Source organism: Podarcis erhardii, assembly GCF_964252035.2.
Source record: "Podarcis erhardii genome assembly, chromosome: 7".
Classification (NCBI taxonomy): domain Eukaryota; kingdom Metazoa; phylum Chordata; class Lepidosauria; order Squamata; family Lacertidae; genus Podarcis; species Podarcis erhardii.
Window position 1 is genome coordinate 66,524,158 of NC_138511.1, and position 19,633 is coordinate 66,543,790.

At 45.0% G+C, this 19,633-nt stretch overlaps 1 protein-coding gene and 1 long non-coding RNA gene across 2 annotated transcripts; one reads left to right on the forward strand and one right to left on the reverse strand.

Moving 5' to 3' along the window:
• Positions 1-1,592: 1,592 nt before the first annotated feature.
• On the forward strand, positions 1,593-5,103 carry ZNF593 (zinc finger protein 593). The gene is made up of 3 exons (XM_081869862.1): positions 1,593-1,834; positions 4,168-4,230; positions 4,561-5,103. The coding sequence occupies exons 1-3, from the start codon at positions 1,638-1,640 to the stop codon at positions 4,691-4,693; spliced, it is 393 nt and encodes a 130-aa protein (XP_081725988.1). The 5' UTR covers positions 1,593-1,637; the 3' UTR covers positions 4,694-5,103.
• Positions 5,104-7,343: 2,240 nt separating this feature from the next.
• LOC309346194 lies at positions 7,344-19,599 on the reverse strand. The gene is made up of 3 exons (XR_014158445.1): positions 19,464-19,599; positions 12,353-12,501; positions 7,344-9,057 (listed from the first exon to the last, which is right to left on the reverse strand). It is a non-coding gene; the product is annotated as an uncharacterized lncRNA (long non-coding RNA).
• Between the last annotated feature and the right edge of the window lie 34 nt (positions 19,600-19,633).

Here is a 19,633-nt window from a genome sequence, read left to right on the forward strand (position 1 = left end):
TGGTGAGCTGCAACATGATCTCCCTATGGAATTACATTCCACTCGTTTTCATCTCCGAGACTTAAAGTGGACTTCCAAGGAAGGAAAAAGAATTGGGATGGATGTTTTGTTTTCAAGGGAGAGCTGTGGATCCAGAATCATAGTCATGCCTAGAAATCTGCAGGCCAAGACTATATTTATATTAATTCCTTTTTAACATTTAGATGCTGCTTTATTTTATAAACAAGTGGCCAAGTGGTAATAGCAGAATCATTAGAGCAATAAACATGAACTGCTGAAAAATTACATGCAACAACAGAACAGAATTAAAAATAAACAAGCTAGCCTTTAGGGGAAAGGCCATAGCTCAGTGGTGGAGCATCTGTCTTGCATGATGGTGGTCCCAGCTTCAATCCCTGGCATCTCCAGGTTAGGAATGGGAATTTCCATCTGAAACCTCGGAGAGAAGCTGCCAGGCAGTGGGCAATGTAGACAATACTGAACTAGATGGACCATTGGGTTTGACTCAATATAAGGTAACTTCCTATGTTCCTAACCTCCCTGTTAGCATAAATAGAAACAGTAATCACTTAAAAATAGGGAAAACCCTATGTTAAAAAAGTTAACTGTCAGCAGGTTGACTGACCTCAAAAGCCAGGTCACCGACTCAATGGAATGTCCTTTAGGAAAACACCCAGATGCAGTCAGTGTTGAGGCCATAAAGGCCTCCCTCTAAAGCACATTCTATTGAGTCAGTGGCACTACTAAAAGGGGCCTGCTCCTGGTGGTTGGCCTATCACTGTTCGCCTCCCTGCCTTGTGTCCCACCAGTCCCAATGGACATCGGCCATGACCAACCAAGCAAACCACTGGAAGGACAGGTCGTTCCAGCGTCATTCAGTGTCTCAAACCATTTATGAGCACCATCCCATGTGCAGGCAATCTTAGGCTTATGTTTAAAGCACTTAGAGGTATTTTGTTCTAGTAAACAGTATATATATTTTGTTAAAATAAAAAAATGCTCTGCTCTTGCAACTGCTTATGTCTATTAAGATAACAGTTACCTCATCCAGCCACATTTTACCAGCTTCTCTGCAACAATATCATGGGAGACTTTGTCAAAAGTCTATTTTATTTGGTTTTGCTGTCCTTCATTTGAATTTCAGTAATTTAACGAGTGACATCCAAAGCTGGACTACTGAAATGATATTGGATATCACACATTTAAAAAATTAAAAAAAATTAAAAAACCCAAGCCTACTTGTGTTTCCTTTGTTTCAGCTTGTTTTGTTGAGCTTATGTTACATATGTTTTATTCATCTATGTTGTGGACTGGCAGAATATACGTATAAATAATTTAAATAGATACATATTAGTTCAAGTTATGCCCCATTAAACTGGACGGAGGAGGGAAGACAGAAAGTACACAGGGGAGCTCAGTTATGGTATCCACAATAATAAATGTCAGCAGGCGCAGACAGTTGCTTTATTAATAAGCGATGTTTACAAATCGCCACCTTAAAAATATATATATATATATATATATATATATATATAATAGTTTCAGGGGTGTCGGCATGCGATGACGTCGTGAACAGTTGCCGGAAGCGGAAGTTCCTTTCCCTCCTTTCTCTCGTTGGTGAGCCTCTCGAGCGAAGTATGGCTCCTAGCCGGTGTCGCCGGACAGGCTCCCACAAGGCACATTCCTTGGCGCGCCAATGGAAGACGAAGCGGCGGCGCCGGGATCTGGATCAGATCCACGAGGATATGCTGCCTGAGAAATCGGCCAAGCTGCTGCGCCAAGAGCCGGACCCTGACATGCCTGGGAGCGCCCAGCACTATTGCCTGCATTGCGCGTGCGTAAAGGGGAAAGGCGGGGCCGGGCTTGGGTTTGTCTCTACGACTTCGCTTTTGCTTACTGCGCCTGCGTCAAAAAGAAAGCTGCTTCGGGCGTGACCCTGCTCTTTTTTTTAGCATAGAGATACGAAAGTGTAAAGTAGGCTTCCTCACACTCGGCCCTCCAGATGTTTTGACACTACAGTTCCCATCATCCCTGACCACTGGTTCTGCTAGCTAGGGATCATGGCAGTTGTAGGCTAAAATCATCTGGAGGGCTGAGTTTGAGGAAGCCTGGTTTAAAGTAACTCAATGCGTTGCAGCACTATAGAATTCCTTTTATTTAGATTATCTTACCCTAGGATGGAAGTGAGCACTGCCTATAGAAGTGAAGAATTTTAGCCTGGCTATCCATGCAGAAGCCCAAGGAGGCCTGTCTTTTTCTAACTCACGCCTTGCCTTGGGTTTTTAAACAGTTCCCCACCACATGTACCATATACATGTGTCAGTATAGCCAATTATATCCATATTGGGTAGGGTTGAGGGGTCTTACTGCAGTAAGTGCACTGGAACGCAGGAAGGGCTGTGCAGACACCGTATATTTAAAGCACCCCGCCAAAGAATTATGGGAACTGTAGTTTAGCTACAATTCCCAGAACTCTTAACTCCAGTTCCCATGATCATCTTGGGAGAAATATGCTTTAAATGTTTGGAGTGTTTACAGCCTGCCTGAGCCAGATCACTGGTCCATCTAGCTCAGTGTTTCCTACACTGACTGGCAGCAGCTCTCTGGGCTTTCAGGCAAGAAGTCTTTCTCAGCCCTACCTGGAGATTGAACCCGTAACCTTTTGCATGCAAACTGGTGCTCTCTTGAGCTGTGGCCTTTTCCCTCTTTTAAGATTGCATGTGAGAGGTGGGTCTGGTTTGGCTTTCCTGCCACTCCCCCCCCCCCCCCCGCAATACTCCTTGGGTTGCTGCAAATGTTATTCTACTTGGAATTCCTATCCCTGAGGCAAGTCTAATCTTTGGCTGTCTGAAGAAGCCTTATGCTTACCATAGCAAGATGCAAGGGAGGCAGATCTCCTTTAACACTTGAATAGAAGAGGGGATTTCAGCAGCTGTAGCTTTTCATGCTGAGTTTCCATCTTTTACTCTTATTTGTGCTTCATTGCCTTGCACTCATATATGTTGCATTTGTGGGTTTTTTCATATAGAAAACAACAACATTTTGCACACGGGACTGGATTTAAAAAGAACGCAGAATTCCTGCTTTCTTCTCTATTGTTTCAAACAATAGGATAAGCATTCATGCCTTAACTCAGGAGTAACCAACATGATGCCCTCTAGATGTTGTTGAGCTCCAGTTCCCACCATCCCCATCCAGCATGACTAATGGGCAGGGATGATGGGGCTGGAGTCCAACCACATCTGGAGGCCACAGGTTTCCTGCCCTTGCATTAGGACAGGCTTCCTCAAACTCAGCCCTCCAGATGTTTTTGAGACTACAGTTCCCATCATCCCTGACCACTGGTCCTGCTAGCTAGGGATCATGGGAGTTGTAGGCCAAAAACATCTGGAGGGCTGAGTTTGAGGAAGCCTGCATTAGGACCTTAACTGATGTATCCCTTAATTGGTTAAAATGAAAGGGGCTATTTGTTCCTGGGAGAGAGCATATGTTGCTGGATCCCGCACTCCTAACTGGGCAGAATCAGGGCAGTTTCTTCTGCACTGCCAAGAAAAGTGGACAAGTTTAGAGCTTTGCTAGAAACTGAAATATGAAAGCTAGGAGCTAAATGGCACTTTAAACCTGGGTTATGGGCACAACAACTGAATGTCTAGGTGCGCTTTTTAATAACAGGAATACAAAGCTGAAAATGAATGAACCGCAGCTAAAATATTATGTTCATTTTTCACAAGATCTAGTTCTTCCCCTGCTCACCCTCCTAATATTCTTAAAAGGGTCTCTTTTCCAGTCTTCAGAGAGTAGCTGGAAGTAGGAAGGCAGAAAAAGGTCCTCTTTTCCTTCCACTCTGCAGTTTTAATTTGAAATCCTAGGCGCAGTACTGTGCCCAGAGCTCAGAAACTGCTTGCACTAATGAAATTCCTTGTTGCAAAATGAACCTAGAACAATGGGAGTTTCGAACACTGGTTTAGAGGGTTGAGGTGATGTGAAATGACATGAAAGCTCAGCCTGCACTTCTGATGGCCATTTTCATGCATTTAAATATTTGCTTGGTGCCGTTGCAATAGGCACAGATAAATGTAAGTCAACAAAATAATTTCTGGGAATGAACTTTCTGTTTTTCAAAGGCATCAACCAGCTTAACTTTTTTTCCTTTTTCTCCCTCAACAGGCGATACTTTGTTGATTTAAAAAGCATGAAGGATCACTTCAGATCTAAGGTTCACAAAAAGAGGTAATTTGAATCCAGCATATTATACAGCATAGCCTTTTTCTCTGGGGAATACATAGGCTTGCCTATGCACCCTGCTCTCTTAACCATCCAACGTTTTGGAAAAGCACATCACTAATTATATGTATGTTGCCTGGGTGCTGTCTGGATAATATATGTTTGTTATAAAATAAGTGAAAAAGATGGGCAGTGGGGGCCCTCTTGGCAGTTTGAGTAGTACTAGCACTGGGTGCAACTGTAGGGAGAAAAGTGGTAGAAACTGGCTTTATTAGCACTTAAGTAAATCAGTTTAAGCAGCTCGTTTGACTTACGTTGATTTTGTTTGCTTTGTAGACTGAAGCAGCTGAGTGAGGAGCCGTACACCCAGGAGGAAGCAGAGAGAGCGGCTGGAATGGGGTCCTATATACCTCCTAAGAAAGTCGAAGTCCACACACAACCGTTGGACGAGATGGAGGAATCTGGCTGAGAGAAGCGGAGCCCATCTGAAAATTATGTAGATAACTTGAGACAGTGGGGAGGGGTGTGGGATTTGGCATGTGACATGGGGCTTCAACCACAACTATTTCATGGTAGTAGAACTGGGGCATAAAATGGCTTCAGTGGACATAAGCGTCGCTTTTATTTTTTTGTGAGGGAACAAGCACTCTTATCCTGTCCTTTTGGCAGAAGATGGAGTTCAGCTGGAGGTCTGGGAGCGGATGAGCAGACCTCCCCACTGTCCTATTGACCTGCTTATGTAACTAATTGCGTCTCTCATAGCGGCTCATGTTTGTAAGCCGTGGCTGTGGATTTTTAGCATTCTGCTCTGAATTTGACCTTTCTCCAGCTTCCAAAAGAGTCCCTTTTAATAAATGAGCTGGCAAGCTGCTGGGCTGACCCTGGGCCTTGTGCTTCACTTGATTTGATTTCATGCTCTAAAGTAGACTTTCAAGGGCCTGGAAGAAGAAGAAGAGCAACAGATGCCACACCATAAACCATTCAGTTTGCATGACTTACTTGAGGAACAATTGCTTTGGGTTCCATGTTCAGAACAATTAACTTGGCTTAGAGCTCTCCATTCATCCATTAAGTGTGCATTGGTGGGTTAAGAGAAATCTTGCCATACTTTAGCGTCTCTTACTGTGAGTGCAGCCAGATAGTTAGAATGGGATGAGGTATTCTGGTGCGGGAGAACAGGTGGAAGAGAGAACAAGCCATGTTCTTGCATGTGCCCTCCTCACCTCTTCCCTCCTCATCGCATGCCTGGTTTTGTTGCTTTTGCCCTGGGCAGATGGGGCTTGTCCACCTGGGAAGGTAGCTCATCCAGGAGAAGGAAAACTCTGATCCTAAAGCTCCGCTGCCTTGCGGGATATCTTCGGGAGAAGAAAAGGCTAAAGAGTCAACCCTACACAAATCTGGAGTCCCTAAGACAGTTGGATGGTGCTTTGTACACCTGCTTCGAGCAAGTCCTGCAGCCAAGCTGGTGCCCAAATGTATTGCTCTGCTTTCATTTGGACCACATCAGTGAGGCAGAGAGGGGGGTCTTGTCATCTGGGCAGCCCAAGACCTCCACACACACAGTCCAGGCTAGTGCCCCAGGGAGGTCACTTCAGTGCTGCTAATGCAGAAGTTTGACTTAACGCCCGCAGGCACCCTCTGTTGTCTCTCAAGACAGACAGATGCCCACACAAACAACCTTAGCTTGCTTCAATGAAACACCGCACATAGTAAACCTTTGGACTTGCTCCCACTGGATGGTTGGTTAGTTAGTTAGTTAGTTAGTTAGTTAGGGGGAAAAATTACATACCACTGGATTGTAAGGGGGGGGGGACCCGCAAAGTGGTTTACAAAAAAGAGGAAAAAACCAATAAAGTTATCAATAAAAACTCTTTAAAAATCACAAGTGGAAACATTAAAAACATAGTAAAAATCAGTGATAATCTAAAAACAGATTAAAACACCTGTCAGCATTCTACATGTCTGGGTAGGCTTGCCTAAATAAAAATGTTTTTAGCGGGCTCTGCAAAGAGAACACTGAAGGCAGCTGCCTGATGGCAACAGAGGGAGAGTTCCGAAGCGTGGGTCCTGCAGACATTTAAATAGCTAGTTGTGTAACGTTATCACTTGATAATTCTTTACAAATGGTCTGCTAGCTTACAACAAGGAATATTACGTTGCAAGGTCTGGATGCGTTTGTGGGGGTTTTAAAAAAACCTTTTTCGGTAATTAGGTGATTGAATGAGATACTGCAAATGTACATCTCATTTAGGTAAGCATAGAACTGTGTACCAGGTTCAGATTCTGGGTGGTATGGAAGTAATTGAATCATTTGGGGTTACACTGTGGTGTATACTACATGCCCACTTTCTAGGCCATATGGAAATATCACTAAACTTAATACTGCTGTGATCGAGTGAGTCAGGCCCTAACATCTTGTATGTCTTGTGTGTCTTGTCATGCCTGTTGAATTGAGATATTGCTAGCCCTTTTAGACCCTAGAAATCATGGGAGGGGAACATGCTGCCCTCCAAATGTTTCTGGACTACAATTTCCATCATCCCCAACCCTTGGCCTCACTGGCTGGGGCTGATGGGAGCTGGAGCCCAACAACACCTGGCGAGCCAAAGGTTTCCAACCCCTGCTATAAATGGTTGGCATCCTAGGAGCAGAAATAAATCCTTTGCCACAGCCGTTCGTGCATATTGCTGCAACGCGTTTAGCTGTTGACATCGGCTGAAACAAGCACATCATTTGCTGTGGATCAGCAGAGATTAAGCCTCTATACAAAAAGGCTTTTGGAAGAAGAGAGAGGGATGCTTTTAATCGCCACTACTGCCTCTCCCTTAGCTATTTAGGGGGGACACAGAGTCAAGAATTATTCTAGCCTTTGTTTATGGCTCTGATCATGGAATCTGCTGCAAGTTTCTAAACTCTGATAATCTGTGTTGTTTGTTTTTAACTGGTGAGGGGTGTGACTTGGGAGGGGAGGGGCCTGCACAGGGTCCCAGGGAGCACAGAGAGAGGTCTGAAGGTTCACATTTGACCCCTGGGGTTCCCCCACCCTTGCTTAAGGAAAGACTGGCTTTGGTCATGTTGCGAGCAGCTGCTCCCAGGGTGCAAAAATGACACAGGCAACATTCTTTAAAACAGAGATTTATTGTACACAGTGCAACACGTTTATTCCTAGCATTGTTGGTATGAGACAGATGAATCGGCTAGTATGGTGTTTGAGATCTAGCTGCCTTAGCAAGAGCCTAATCCAGAGAGGAACAAGGGCAGATTTTGGTGTTGAAGATTTAACGGGGGGCCATAGCTGAGTGGCAAAGCACCTGCTTTGTATACAGGGTTCAAGCCCTGGTATCTTTAGCTTAAGGAGCAGTGGATAGCAGGTGATGAGAAAGGCCTCTGCCTGAGATTCTGGAGGGCCTCTGCCTGCCAAAGTAGACAAATACTGGGCAAAATGCAAAAACCACTCTGACCAGGTAAACAGCAGCTTCCCTGTGTTCTGTGGGTAAATTGGTCTGAAACTCCCTGAAGAAGGCAACAATTATCCTCCTGTAAGAGCTGAAAGATTCACCTGCCTCGCCTTTGCACCCTTTGAAACTCCTCGCCAACCCCAAACTATGGGTGCATTTTTTAAAACGGAAGGCTGAGCGCCTTTAAAAATCCCCCTCTCCTTAATTGCTCATGGGAAGGCATGATGTAGGTCACAGCTGTCTGGCCACATACTCCGTTACGCAACGGGCAGTCTGCAGTTCCTTTTGGTTTTCCCATGATGCACTGCTTTGCCCAAGTCAAGTGGGAGGGAGCAGACAGCGAATGCACTCGTTCAACCGTATATAATACACTCGCTTTCTTTTTAATGCAGTGCATTATGCTCATCCGACTTTTTCTCCCTGCCCCTCTAAATACTGTGAGGGGGTGGGCCTGGCCCTCCAGGAATAAACCCCTTTTCTTTGGGAATTGTGTAAGACTTCGATCTTAGTCTATAAAAGACCCACCTTTAAACCTCCATCTGTAACAAAGGATCCATATTTAATTTCTTACTGTAGATCTATGTCGTCTTTCTCCCTCTTTCCTATTCTCTCAAAACAAATGTGGGGAATCTTTTTTGACGCATGGGCCACATTCTCTTCTGGGCAAGCTCCCGAGGGCCACATGCTGGTGGTGGGCGGGGCTGGAGGCAGAAGTGGGCAGAGCAGCAAATGCATATTTTAACTTTTGTACAGTATCTGCACACACCCCTCTACATCTTCCAAGGCAATATTGGACCCAACCAATGAGGTCAGTTCTTCAGCTTCCTTCCTGCATGGCCATCCTGGTTTAAATCCATTTCTGGGCTTTGAATGAGGATCAGATCCAGGGGTAACTTGGGGCAGGGGGCTGCAACCCTGGTAGTGGCCCCCTGAAACTAGAATGAAGCAAGTTGGACAATAGCTGAGTTGACCAGGAGGATCCAATAGGAGAGAATGAAACTAGCATGGCCGGAAGGGGCACTAGCAACACACCGTCTGTGAAAGAACTAGGAAAGTTGGCGCTGAGTTTTCTAATGTGAGCCACCCAGCCAGCGCATGCACAGGATACCTAAAGGATGCTGCTTGTGCCGCAGAGTGCGTGCCAGGGTCTCTCTCCAACCTTGTTTCTTTTCTGTGCGTTCCTGGAGTCCTCTTGGGCCCGTGCAGCTGCCGCTCGGCAGCCCAAGGGTCAAGGTTCCGGATTTGGTTTGGTCTCTTCACTCATTTGCCGGGCGCTGTAATAGGAGAGGCTTAATCCCATAATGGCCAGCAGTAAAGCCAGGTGATTCATCAGCCGGTCTTGAGGTTCCGACTCCAGTCCACTGGCCACTTGCATCTGTAGGGATGGAAAAGTTGAGGTGTAAATCTTTAGAACTGGGGTGGAGAACCTCCTCATACAGAGTCAGAGCCACTTGACCCATCCTGACTGGCAGTGGCTCTCCAGGGTTGTTGGGCATCAAAAGCGGTGCCCTCATGTCTACTTGCAGGCTTCCTGTTCACATCTGGTCGGCTACCATAAGAACAGGATACTGAACTAGGCAAACCTTTGGTCTCATCTAGCAGGGCTCTTCTAATGATGCAGGACTCCCAACTTCCTTTAGCATGACCAGTAATCAAGGATGATGGCAAATGTAGCCACCATTTTGAGAGCCATGGGTTCCCCATCGCTGCCTTAGAATGTCAAAAGCAAACCCAGCATTCGTATAGTGCAAATTGGTCAAATTCATACTATGAATTATACCCCAACACCAAAATACAATGCCGTGTTGCAAATTACACTTTTAGGCAGCGGGAGAGAGGTTTTTCAGTTTTTTTGTTTTTGTTTTAACCCTCTACCTTTTTTTAATTATTGATAATAATAATTTATTACTTATACCCAGCCCATCTGGCTGGGCCTCCCCAGCCACTCTGGGTGGCTCCCAACAGAAAATTAAAAACATGTAAAACATCAAATATTAAAAACTTCCCTAAACAGGGATGCCTTCAGATGTTTTCTAAAAGTCAGGTACAGTAGTTGTTTATTTCCTTGACATCGGATGGGAGAAACCACTCCAGTAGCTAACAATTGCTAAATCTCTTTTCAAGAACGAGCCTTTCTTTGTTTACTTTTACACTGTGTTTGGGCAAACTAGACCATACCTTCTGCATTGTGCACCGCCAGTTTAGACTTAAGACACACCCTCTCTCAACATCCTAGCAAACAGGGAACTTTGCTGAAGAGTTTGCCTCAGGGATTGTCATCTTGGTTAGTTGTACATCATTAACTTTGAAGTAGCTGATATTACACAGGCTGCTGGAGCAATTCTGTGTTAATTAAGTGATTAGAGCTGTTTCCTTATATGACACTCGGGGGAGAAATAGGGTTGCCTGTTTAATTTTGCAATGGACCTTGCCTGCAGGTCAAGCAAATCAGCCATGCTTGCCAGCCAGCCAGGTAGGTGGTGGAGGAGAGTGCACACACATTGTGAGTTCATGCGCATGCACACTACAGCTAAGAACCAGAAATTTACAGCATGATCCTTTATAGGTCTATCCGAAAGCAAGTCCCAGTGTGGCTTATTCCTAGGGGAGTGAGTACAGGATTGCAACCTTAATTTCTAGAAACCTGACGGAGGGAGGCAGAGATGAAATCTGAAAGCTGCCTGGCATGTTTGGCAGAGAGGTGGTGGTAGTGTGAGGTTTTTTTGTGTGTGTTTTTACTAATAACGCTTTAAAAAGGTATTCCCAGCAGTTCCCCAACTGTCTCTCGTCTACCAGGGACAGGTACCAAGTGTAGGATTAGCTAGTGGATCTATTCTTTTTTGATGATGCTGAAAATCCCATTTGGGTACCCTAGAGTATGGTTAAACTAAGTGCAGTCTCCAGCACTGCAGGACTTTGCATGAACCAGCCAGCATCTCATCTCCTCACGTGGCTCCGCCACACGCAGCATCCTCCCCTCTCCTCCCCTGCCCAGAAACACACAGCTCTGTTCGGCAGGCAGTGTGATCTAAGAGATGCATGTTGCTAACCAGCTCTTGTTCACGTGAGCTTGGAGTGTTAAACTGACAACCTGGTTTGAAGGCAGGTGCGCAGGTGTTAAGTTAATATTCATATTAACTTAATAAGAGTGCAAAGTTAATATTCAGGCTTTAAAAAAAATCTATGGAAGCTGGATGTCAGAAGATGTGCAAGTGGGATTTAGGCTAAGGAAGGCCAATTTCTTAATGGGGGTGGAGAATAATGCTGCTTCCCCATTCACCCACCCCACACGCTCATGTAGGAAGCCACCTTACACTGTTTCAAATCGCTGATCCATCTAGATCAGTATTGTCTACACTAACTGGCAGCATCTCTCCAGGATTTCAGACGGGGTCTTTCCCAGGCCTACCTGGGATCAAACCTGGGACCTTCAGCAGGCAAATCATGCACTCAACTGCTGAGCTAGTACCCCCTCCCCTAAACAGAGTCAGATCACCTAGATTTGGTCCACCTAGCTGAGCCTTGTCTATAGTGGATTTCAAACAACAATCTTTCCCAGTCCTGCCTGGACACACCAGGGATCAAGCCTGGGACCTTCTGCTTGAAAAACAAATGTTCTGTGGCTGAGCTATGGCTCTTACCTCTTTTGTTCCCCCAGGAAAAGTAGCTGGGAGATAGCTGCTTTTGTACAATAAAAGAGAACAGCCAGAGGTGATAAGGTTAAGCAAGGTGTTCCCCAGCTCAAAGTGGCAGCAGCCTATGGTCACTTTTTGTCAGCTGCAAACCTAAAATGATCCTCACTGTTGATACGTATCTGTTGCTGTGAAACAAGTTCCATTGCAATCAATGAATTTCTGGTTAAGACAGAGATAAGACCTAGCTCGGAGAGCTGCAACCCTTCTAACTGCATCTTTACGTGAAAGTAAGCCCCACTGAGCTTCGGTGTTAAGTGTTCCTTGGCTACTCAGTGGATGGATCATGGCAAGTTCTCAATGAATGCATCAACTGAAAAACTCAAGGCTCTCCAAAGGTTTAGTTGCGGCACACCTTGAAATTGCTAGGAACTGGAAAGTGGTGAAACCACTTATCGACAAGAACTTGGCTTGATAGAGTCTGGCACTTGGCACTTGGTGAAAAGATGACCCAAGGGTGCAAACAGGTGTGGGGCAGGGTTAGCATTAACTGACAGACCATGGCTGCTAGCCTTCTATGCCCTCCTAAATGTTGTTGGACTCCAGATCCCATCAACTCCAACCAACATGGCCAATGGTCAGCAATGATGGGAGCTGTAATCCAGCAACAGCTGCAAGGCCACAGGTTCTCCACCTGAGATCTAAAGAGTTCCCCCTTATTATTATTATTATTATTATTATTATTATTATTATTATTAGCCCACCCTTCACCCTAAGGACCCAGGGCAGGTTACATCAATTTAAAACACAACATTAATAAAATAATTGTAACTTAAAATCACAAAATGCAATCACAAAAAATAGGATGGGTCCTGCAAATATACATCGCAGGTGTCAAAAGGGCAGGGTAACAATTCATTCAGAGTCTAAAATTACCTAACCACACTTCTGAATACGCTACTTTGGAACTGATTCTGCTCAAGATCACAGACCTTAAAATATTCTAACACTCTGCAAGGTAAGAAGTATTGAGCTTACTTGTAGGAGGCGGAAGTACCCTGGGGTTAAACACTTCAGACGGAAGATCATAGCCCAGAGCAAGTGAGAGAAAGGATAGGTTGCTGTCACCTTTCCCCCCTCTGATTCCTCCCTCGTAGCTTTGTACAGTTATTTTAAGTTGATTCAGGCTGTGGGAGGAAGGGGAAAGAGTTCGTTAGAACATGGTGACCAAGAACAGAAGGAGGAAGAAGAGGAAGAGGAGGAGGTTGCAGCAAACACCCACTGAAATTTGGTAGTGGAACTGTCTATAGATATTGTCTACAGGTAGCCCAGTTGACAATCAATGAATTATCTTTGTGGAGTGCCCACCATTGCTAAGGGCGAACGGCACGGACTGTTTTAGAGTTAATTCACAATTCACATTTCAGCCACATCAGTCGCCTACTACAGGGCAACTCCCTGGGTCACAGCGGTGCACGGTGGAACATCGTCCTACATTCCCCCATTGCTCCCGACCATCTTCCCCATTCTTCAGCCTGCCCTGCTCCCATCCTGTTCATTTTTTACTCAGATGCAAGGGCGATATTCATAAGCATTCATCCCACCACTCACCAGCTTCTGGATCCCGTTCCTTGTGTGTCGCGTTCCAGCAGTACAGTCGGGCAAGTGTGTTATGGGAGTGCTTAAATATTGCCCTCCTCCCATTGCTGCCCGATGACGATCCCTTCCGCAGCCAGCCTCAGGAGCAGCTGTCACAAGAGATCAGTGCTTGCTGCTCTGCCGACCGCACGCTATCCACGTGTGAAGAGGAGTCGGCTTTGGTTGCGGAAAGAAAACTTGTGAGGGCTTTGTGCTGCTTGCACCATCCAAGGAGAACCAAGTTCCACCCCGATGCAGCAAAAATTTCAAAGCTGGCCTTTGTGTTTTCCTCTTCTAATTTTATTATTTTCAAAATCATGTGCATATATGTCTGAGAAACAAAGATAACCCAACAAACCCAATGGAGTTTTCCCTGGAGAACCCCCTAAAGTACATTATGGAAGTCAGCATTCCCATACATACACCAGGATTTATAACAGTATACAACTGTAAAACATGCTCTTATGTGATCTACAAGTTAGTAGAAACCTTTGGAACTGGTCTTTGGTTTTCCAAACAAAATAAAGCTCTGCCATTCTCCAGGAAAGATGTCTTTGTGCTTCGTTCCTTTTGCCAGTCTCAGCTGGTGCAGCTACAATACTATTCCAGGATGGCAATACACCTTGTGCCAAGTATTCAAAGTTTGCATCTTTTAAGTCTTTCCAAAATGTGGCTATAACCATACAACACAGGCTTTTGTACCTGTAGGCCTTACCAACAAAGGGTGCTTTCACAAGGTTGCCACCTAAAGCAGATGCATTGTGGGAAAGATCACTGAGTGTAAAGATGGGGAGGTGACCTAAAGATGCATCCATCGTCCTCTGAAATGTATTTTTTTCATTCCAACTTTTTTAAAAACTGAATATAAAAGCATAAAAAGAGCCTTGCAGAATCAGGCCAAAGGCTCGTCTAGTCTAGCATCTTGTTCTCACAGTGACCAACCAAATGCCTTTGGGAAGATGCTCCTTCAAGTATTGTGGTCCTGAGCTATTTAAGGCTTTATACTGTAGGTCAAAACCAACACTTTGAACAGCGCTGGGTTTAGGGTGGTATGGGCGGTTCCCCTGCACAGGACATCGTGCCGAGGAGCACAAAACAACAACAACAACAACAACAACCTACACTTATACAGGTACCTGCTGAGAGGATCCATAAAAAAGCAACTGTACCAAAAGAAATTGTTGTGAAAGTAAGAAATATGGGAAGGGGTGTCATAATCATATTACCAGAGTCTGTCTGGAAACTAATTGGAAGCCAGTGCAGTCGGGTCAAGATCCGTGCAATATGCTCATAATGCCTTGCGTCACTGAGCAACCTGACTACCAAATTCTGCACCAGCCGAAGTTTCTGAACCATCTATAAAGGCAGCCCTACATATAACATGAGACAGTAATGTAACCTAGAGGCTGCCAGGGCATAGACAACAAGTGATTAATGTTCCTGCCTTGTCCATAACTACCCACCCCCCTTCAAAAAAAAATGTAGAATTTTATAAGGTGGTTCAATTGTGGAACCTATTCATTGCAAGTGACATGAGTTTTGGAGTGATAGTTCATCAGCATCAAATATTTAGCCAGTTATGCCTAGGCCCTACACTGTGAAATATTATTTTGAAACAACTCCAGTCTAGAGGAAACCCACTAGCTCCAAGCAATGGACCAGCTGCAGATTACTTTGAGCCATACAGTTCCCTGAAATAAATCACAGGCGATTATCTTGACGCTCTGCTTCCTGTTAATCTGCTGGCCCCTGGTCATCTTCCCCAAATAAGGTGGGGCAAAAGATAATTACTGTGGAATGATCTTGGAAGCATAGAGGCAACATCTGCCTTCTGTTATATTTACCCCCACTTCTCTGGGCAGTGAGCAGCCCAGGGTAGCAGTGAAAGTGTTTAACTGTCTTTGGATGAGAGCTCTAAGGCAACCTCTGGTCTCTTGGCAATATATGTTTCATGCATCAATGTACAAGCAGAGGGCACTGAAAGTGATCCCTAAAACAGGCTGTGGATCTGCCAGCCCCACATCAAATTTGACTGTTTGGATGCTAGTCTTGTTGGAATCCTGCCTCGGTCAGAGGAATGTGCCAGGCTGCAGGCACCAGCTGAATTCCTTGTTAACCTCCCCCTGCGACTCCCGGCAGGTAAACATGCGAGGTCTGTAATCGGTGATCCTTCCCAGATGTGAGAAGAACACACCATTCCTTCTCTCTCCCCTTTGGTATCCCCAGGGAGGGGAAAGAAGCAGACAGAAATGTATCTACATGCTTTTATTTCTGTCTTTCGCAGCCATACAGATAAACATGTCTGCACACTCTTACATCCACAGCAGAGAGCACATAACTCCACCCATGTACTTCCAGTACAGGTCATATGACACACACTGAGCTAACATCCGTTGCTCAGTACGGTGAATGGACTGCCCCTTTCTTCCCATGGCAACAGTCACAAACATCCTGTCTGGCTTTCCAGCCACCTGCAGCTAAAGAAGCTGCTGCTGCTCGCTGCTGCATTGCTCCTTTTTGGTAACAAGTCTATCAGGGCAAATCGGGCACTTCCCCACCAACCTGTCAGCCCTTAGCCAGCCCCCACCTGTCTGCCTTCTTAAAACCAGTCTAGACGGTGCCCATTGGCTATCAGCTTGCTCCGCCTTAGATGCAGTGTTGTCCTTGTAGAACTCAGCAAAGAAGAGGATAAGGGGAAAACTAGAAGTAGCTGGCTCTGCCTGTCACTGGCTCTGGCTCCACCTAATGTTTGTCTCCTTGCCTTCTACCCTGCCAGCCCTAATAGGCACTAGCCATCACTGCCTGATGCTGCTCTACTCCAATTCCTATCAGCCTCAGCCAGAGATTGTGGGAGTTGTGGTCTAACAACAACTGGTAGGCCATTGATTCCCTTCCCCTGATTTCCTGCCCTTTGTGAAAAATTCCAGGGCTTTTTGCAAAATGTCAAAACCAGAAAAATATAGTGTGTGTGTGTGTGTGTGTGTGTGTGTGTGTGTGTGTGCCGTTTCTATCAGATTTCTCCAAACAGGACTATCGGTGTAGGCTGCCCCAAGGCAAATGTGTGGGCAGCTTCCTGAAAGTTGACAAATGAATGCTGATAGCCGATTCTGGCTCTTTGTCTTCTTGGGACTCTAATAAGGCAAGATGGTTGTCAGAAGAGATTACTCATCCAGATACCCATCCATGCCAGTCAGGGGGAAGAGAACAAATTGGTGTGAAAACAAAGAAAACAAATTAGGCTACAGCTTGGAGAAGGACACAGAACTGAGGTTTAGGCTCAGAACTGTGGGGATGCTAGCGGTTCCCTAGAGAAGCTACGAAGGAGCACCAGGAAAAGGCTGTAGCTCAGTGGTCCCAGGTTCAGTCCTAGTATTACCAGGTAGGGCTGGAAAATACTCTGTGCCTCAAACCCTGGAGAGTCCGTGCCTGTCAGTGTAGGCAGTACTGAACTACATGGACCACTGATCTGAGTCCGTATAAGGTCAGCTTCTCTTATGGATTTGACTGTCTCTTGGAATGTGCAAGCTTCATCTTCAGCTGTGCTCCACCTGTATATTTGTAAATAAACACAAATATTGCAGAACGCTGATAAGATTGCAGCGACCTCCTGGCAAAGGAAACCAGCTTCCCCCTGAAACTTCTCGCTGTTTGCAGAACTTGGTTTTTGTGTTTCACACTGATGTTAGCTGTGGGATTGCATTTCCCCTGAGTGGAACTGCAAGGTGGTGTGATGAACAGCAATGCTGCTCATGCAATTTGATGTTGGAGCCCTTGCAAGAGATGTTTGAAGAGAGTCTCAGAAGACACTTTGAATCCAATAGAGCATACAAAATTCTCTGAGAAAGGTACTTCACCTTCAGCCAGTTCACAATTCTCTGCCTTGACCTGCATTCAAAAAATTATAATAATTCAAAAAGGACCATTCTGTTTCCAAGGGATATTGATTCACTCTGCATTTAAATTGTACACTTCCCAAAACAGCATGAGAACCAAAACACAGCCATCCTTTGAAATTCACACTTATTGTACGATGCAGTTCTCAAAGCAATGTTAACAAAAATGTACATATTAAGGGGGAATGTGCCCATAATTCTTTGAGGGAAAGAATGTGCTTTGAATGTGTTTTGAAGGCATACTGTGTATACAGCCCTAGTGCAAAAAAAAATATGTAGCAATGTGGTCACCAACTTTTCTTTTCACTGGTCCTGCTCTGATGCTTTTAGTGGCAATAACCTGCAGAAATCAATTAAGAACATACGTAAGAAGAGCTCTGCTGGAACAGGTCAATGACCCATCTAATCCTGAACCCAACCAGATGCTGATAGGAAGCTCACAAGCAGGAGCTGAGTGCAACAGCAACACTCCCCACTTGTGAGTTCCAGCACGTGGTATTCAGGGGCATGTGCCTCTTCTGACAATGGAAGTAGAAAACAGTTGTTGTGGCTACTAGCCATTGATAGCCTGACCCTTCATGAATTTGCTAATCCTCCTGAAAGCAATCCAGCAACTCAACTTTGACACAGAAATTACTGAAGAATTATTCCATGATGTAATAGCATAGATACGTAGCTATGCATGCAGTGATGTCTTCAGTGATGAGTAGATCTCTGGCATTCTTTGTCTGCTGATTTATCTCCCTCTAGCGGTGATTAGAGCTCATCTTCACACCAGCATTGAATAGTTTGAAGATCATTATTTGATCATGTGCAAGTTTCTTTCTTTCCTTATTTTAAAATACTACTCTGTAGGCATTGACAGCTCTGAAATTATTGCTGCAACATATTTTTGTAACAAAGCGGCATGAGTGGCGCTGTGGTCTAAACCACAGAGCCTAGGGCTTGCCGATCAGAAGGTCGGCGGTTTGAATCCCCATGACGGGGTGAGCTCCCGTTGTTCAGTCCCAGCTCCTGCCCACCTAGCAGTTCGAAAGCACATCAAAGTGCAAGTAGATAAATAGGTACTGGCGGGAAAGTAAACGGAGTTTCCGTGCGCTGCTCTGGTTCGCCAGCGGCTTAGTCATGCTGGCCACATGACCCGGAAGCTGTCTGCGGACAAACGCTGGCTCCCTCAGCTAGTAAAGCGAGATGAGCGCCACAACTCCAGAGTCATCCACGACTGGACCTCATAGTCAGGGGTAACTTTACCTATTTTTGTAACATAACTTTCAGATTTCAAGAGTTTGCATCCAAGTGATTAAAATCCTCAGATTACCCTGATTTTAAGATGAACATGCCATAATGTAAAATCACCACTGCAATTTCAGCTCTGTAGTATTTGCAAACACAATGAATACTTCTGGATTTTGTTTGCATTGAGCTCAGGGATGTGAAGCCTTTGAGGGCTGTATCTTATCACCTGGTTTTATACTTGGATATCTCTTCTAGCATAACCAAATAACAGGAGCTAGGAGCTGCTGCTGCTGCTGTCCCCTCCACATCTGCTGCCTGGAACAGTTGCTGCCTGGTTAGGATTAGCAAACTGGAGTGCTACTGCTTAGCAGTAAAGACATAGAGAAATTACCTGAGAACATGCAAACCCTAGACTTGAAATCTGACTTTGGAAAAGCATCTGACTTGGTATAAGGCAGCTTCCTGTATTCCTTCCCAGGAAGATATGCAGGTAGGAGCTGGCTTGACTGTCTGTGGTTAATGGTCACCAGCCACAGGTTTTGTCTCCAGTTCACTGATGTGTCAGACACTATTCCTTTACCTTTTTCCATGTGAGAAATGGTTGAAATAAATGCCAATGGGGTACAATATGAATGTTGATGGTGCTGTGGAAAATGTTGATATAGCAGTGGGGTACAATATGAATGTTGATGGTGCTGTGGAAAATAAATGAATATTTTTTTAAAAAAAAATATTGTCTGACACCAACATTACAATCTTTGCTTTTTGACCGGGAATTTTAGATAGAATTTTAGGCAGAACTGCTTCTTCATCTTTTTTGAGACCCAATGTGGTATGGTGCTTAGGACTTGTGAGGCCAAGCTTCAAATCCCAACTCAGCCATGAAACTCACTGGGTGACTTTGGACTAGTCACAGTCTCTTAGCCTAGCCTACCTCACAGGGTTGTTTTGAGAATAAAAATGGAGAAGAGAGCCATACCTTGAACTCCTTGCAGGAAATGCAGGATATAAATGTAAACAACAAGTAAAAATAGTCTCCCTTCATTTTATGTGTTTAGATTTTTGTTTTTCATTTTCTGCTTTTTTATGTTGTGTGCACTGTTTCAGTTTTGCACCGAGCCCTGAAGTCTTCTGATGAAGGGCGGTTCAGGAATATTTTCAATACCATCAATCACTTGCCAGGGCCTACTGGGCCAATTGTGCAAATGATAAATGTCACGTCTCTTTGTGCAGAAAGACCCTACACAGCCCTTTTCTTCACTGTGTGTTTACTGAGAAGTTACATCCCCGCATATTTTAGGTGGACTTGCCCTCCCATAAGCGTGTATAAGACTGCAGGTTTACCTTTCCAGGCAAACTTCAGAGTGATAAATGCACTGTACCTTTAAGGAAGTTAGACAAGGCGGTGAAACTGGTTTGTGTGGCATCCTGTTGAATCAGAAGCTCGAAAATGGGGAGGGAGTGTGTGCCTTCTCAGCAGCCAAAAGGTTATCAGCACCCAAGGACTGGAGAATGAGAGCTTCTTTGAACGGGGGTGAACTGCCCCCTCTAC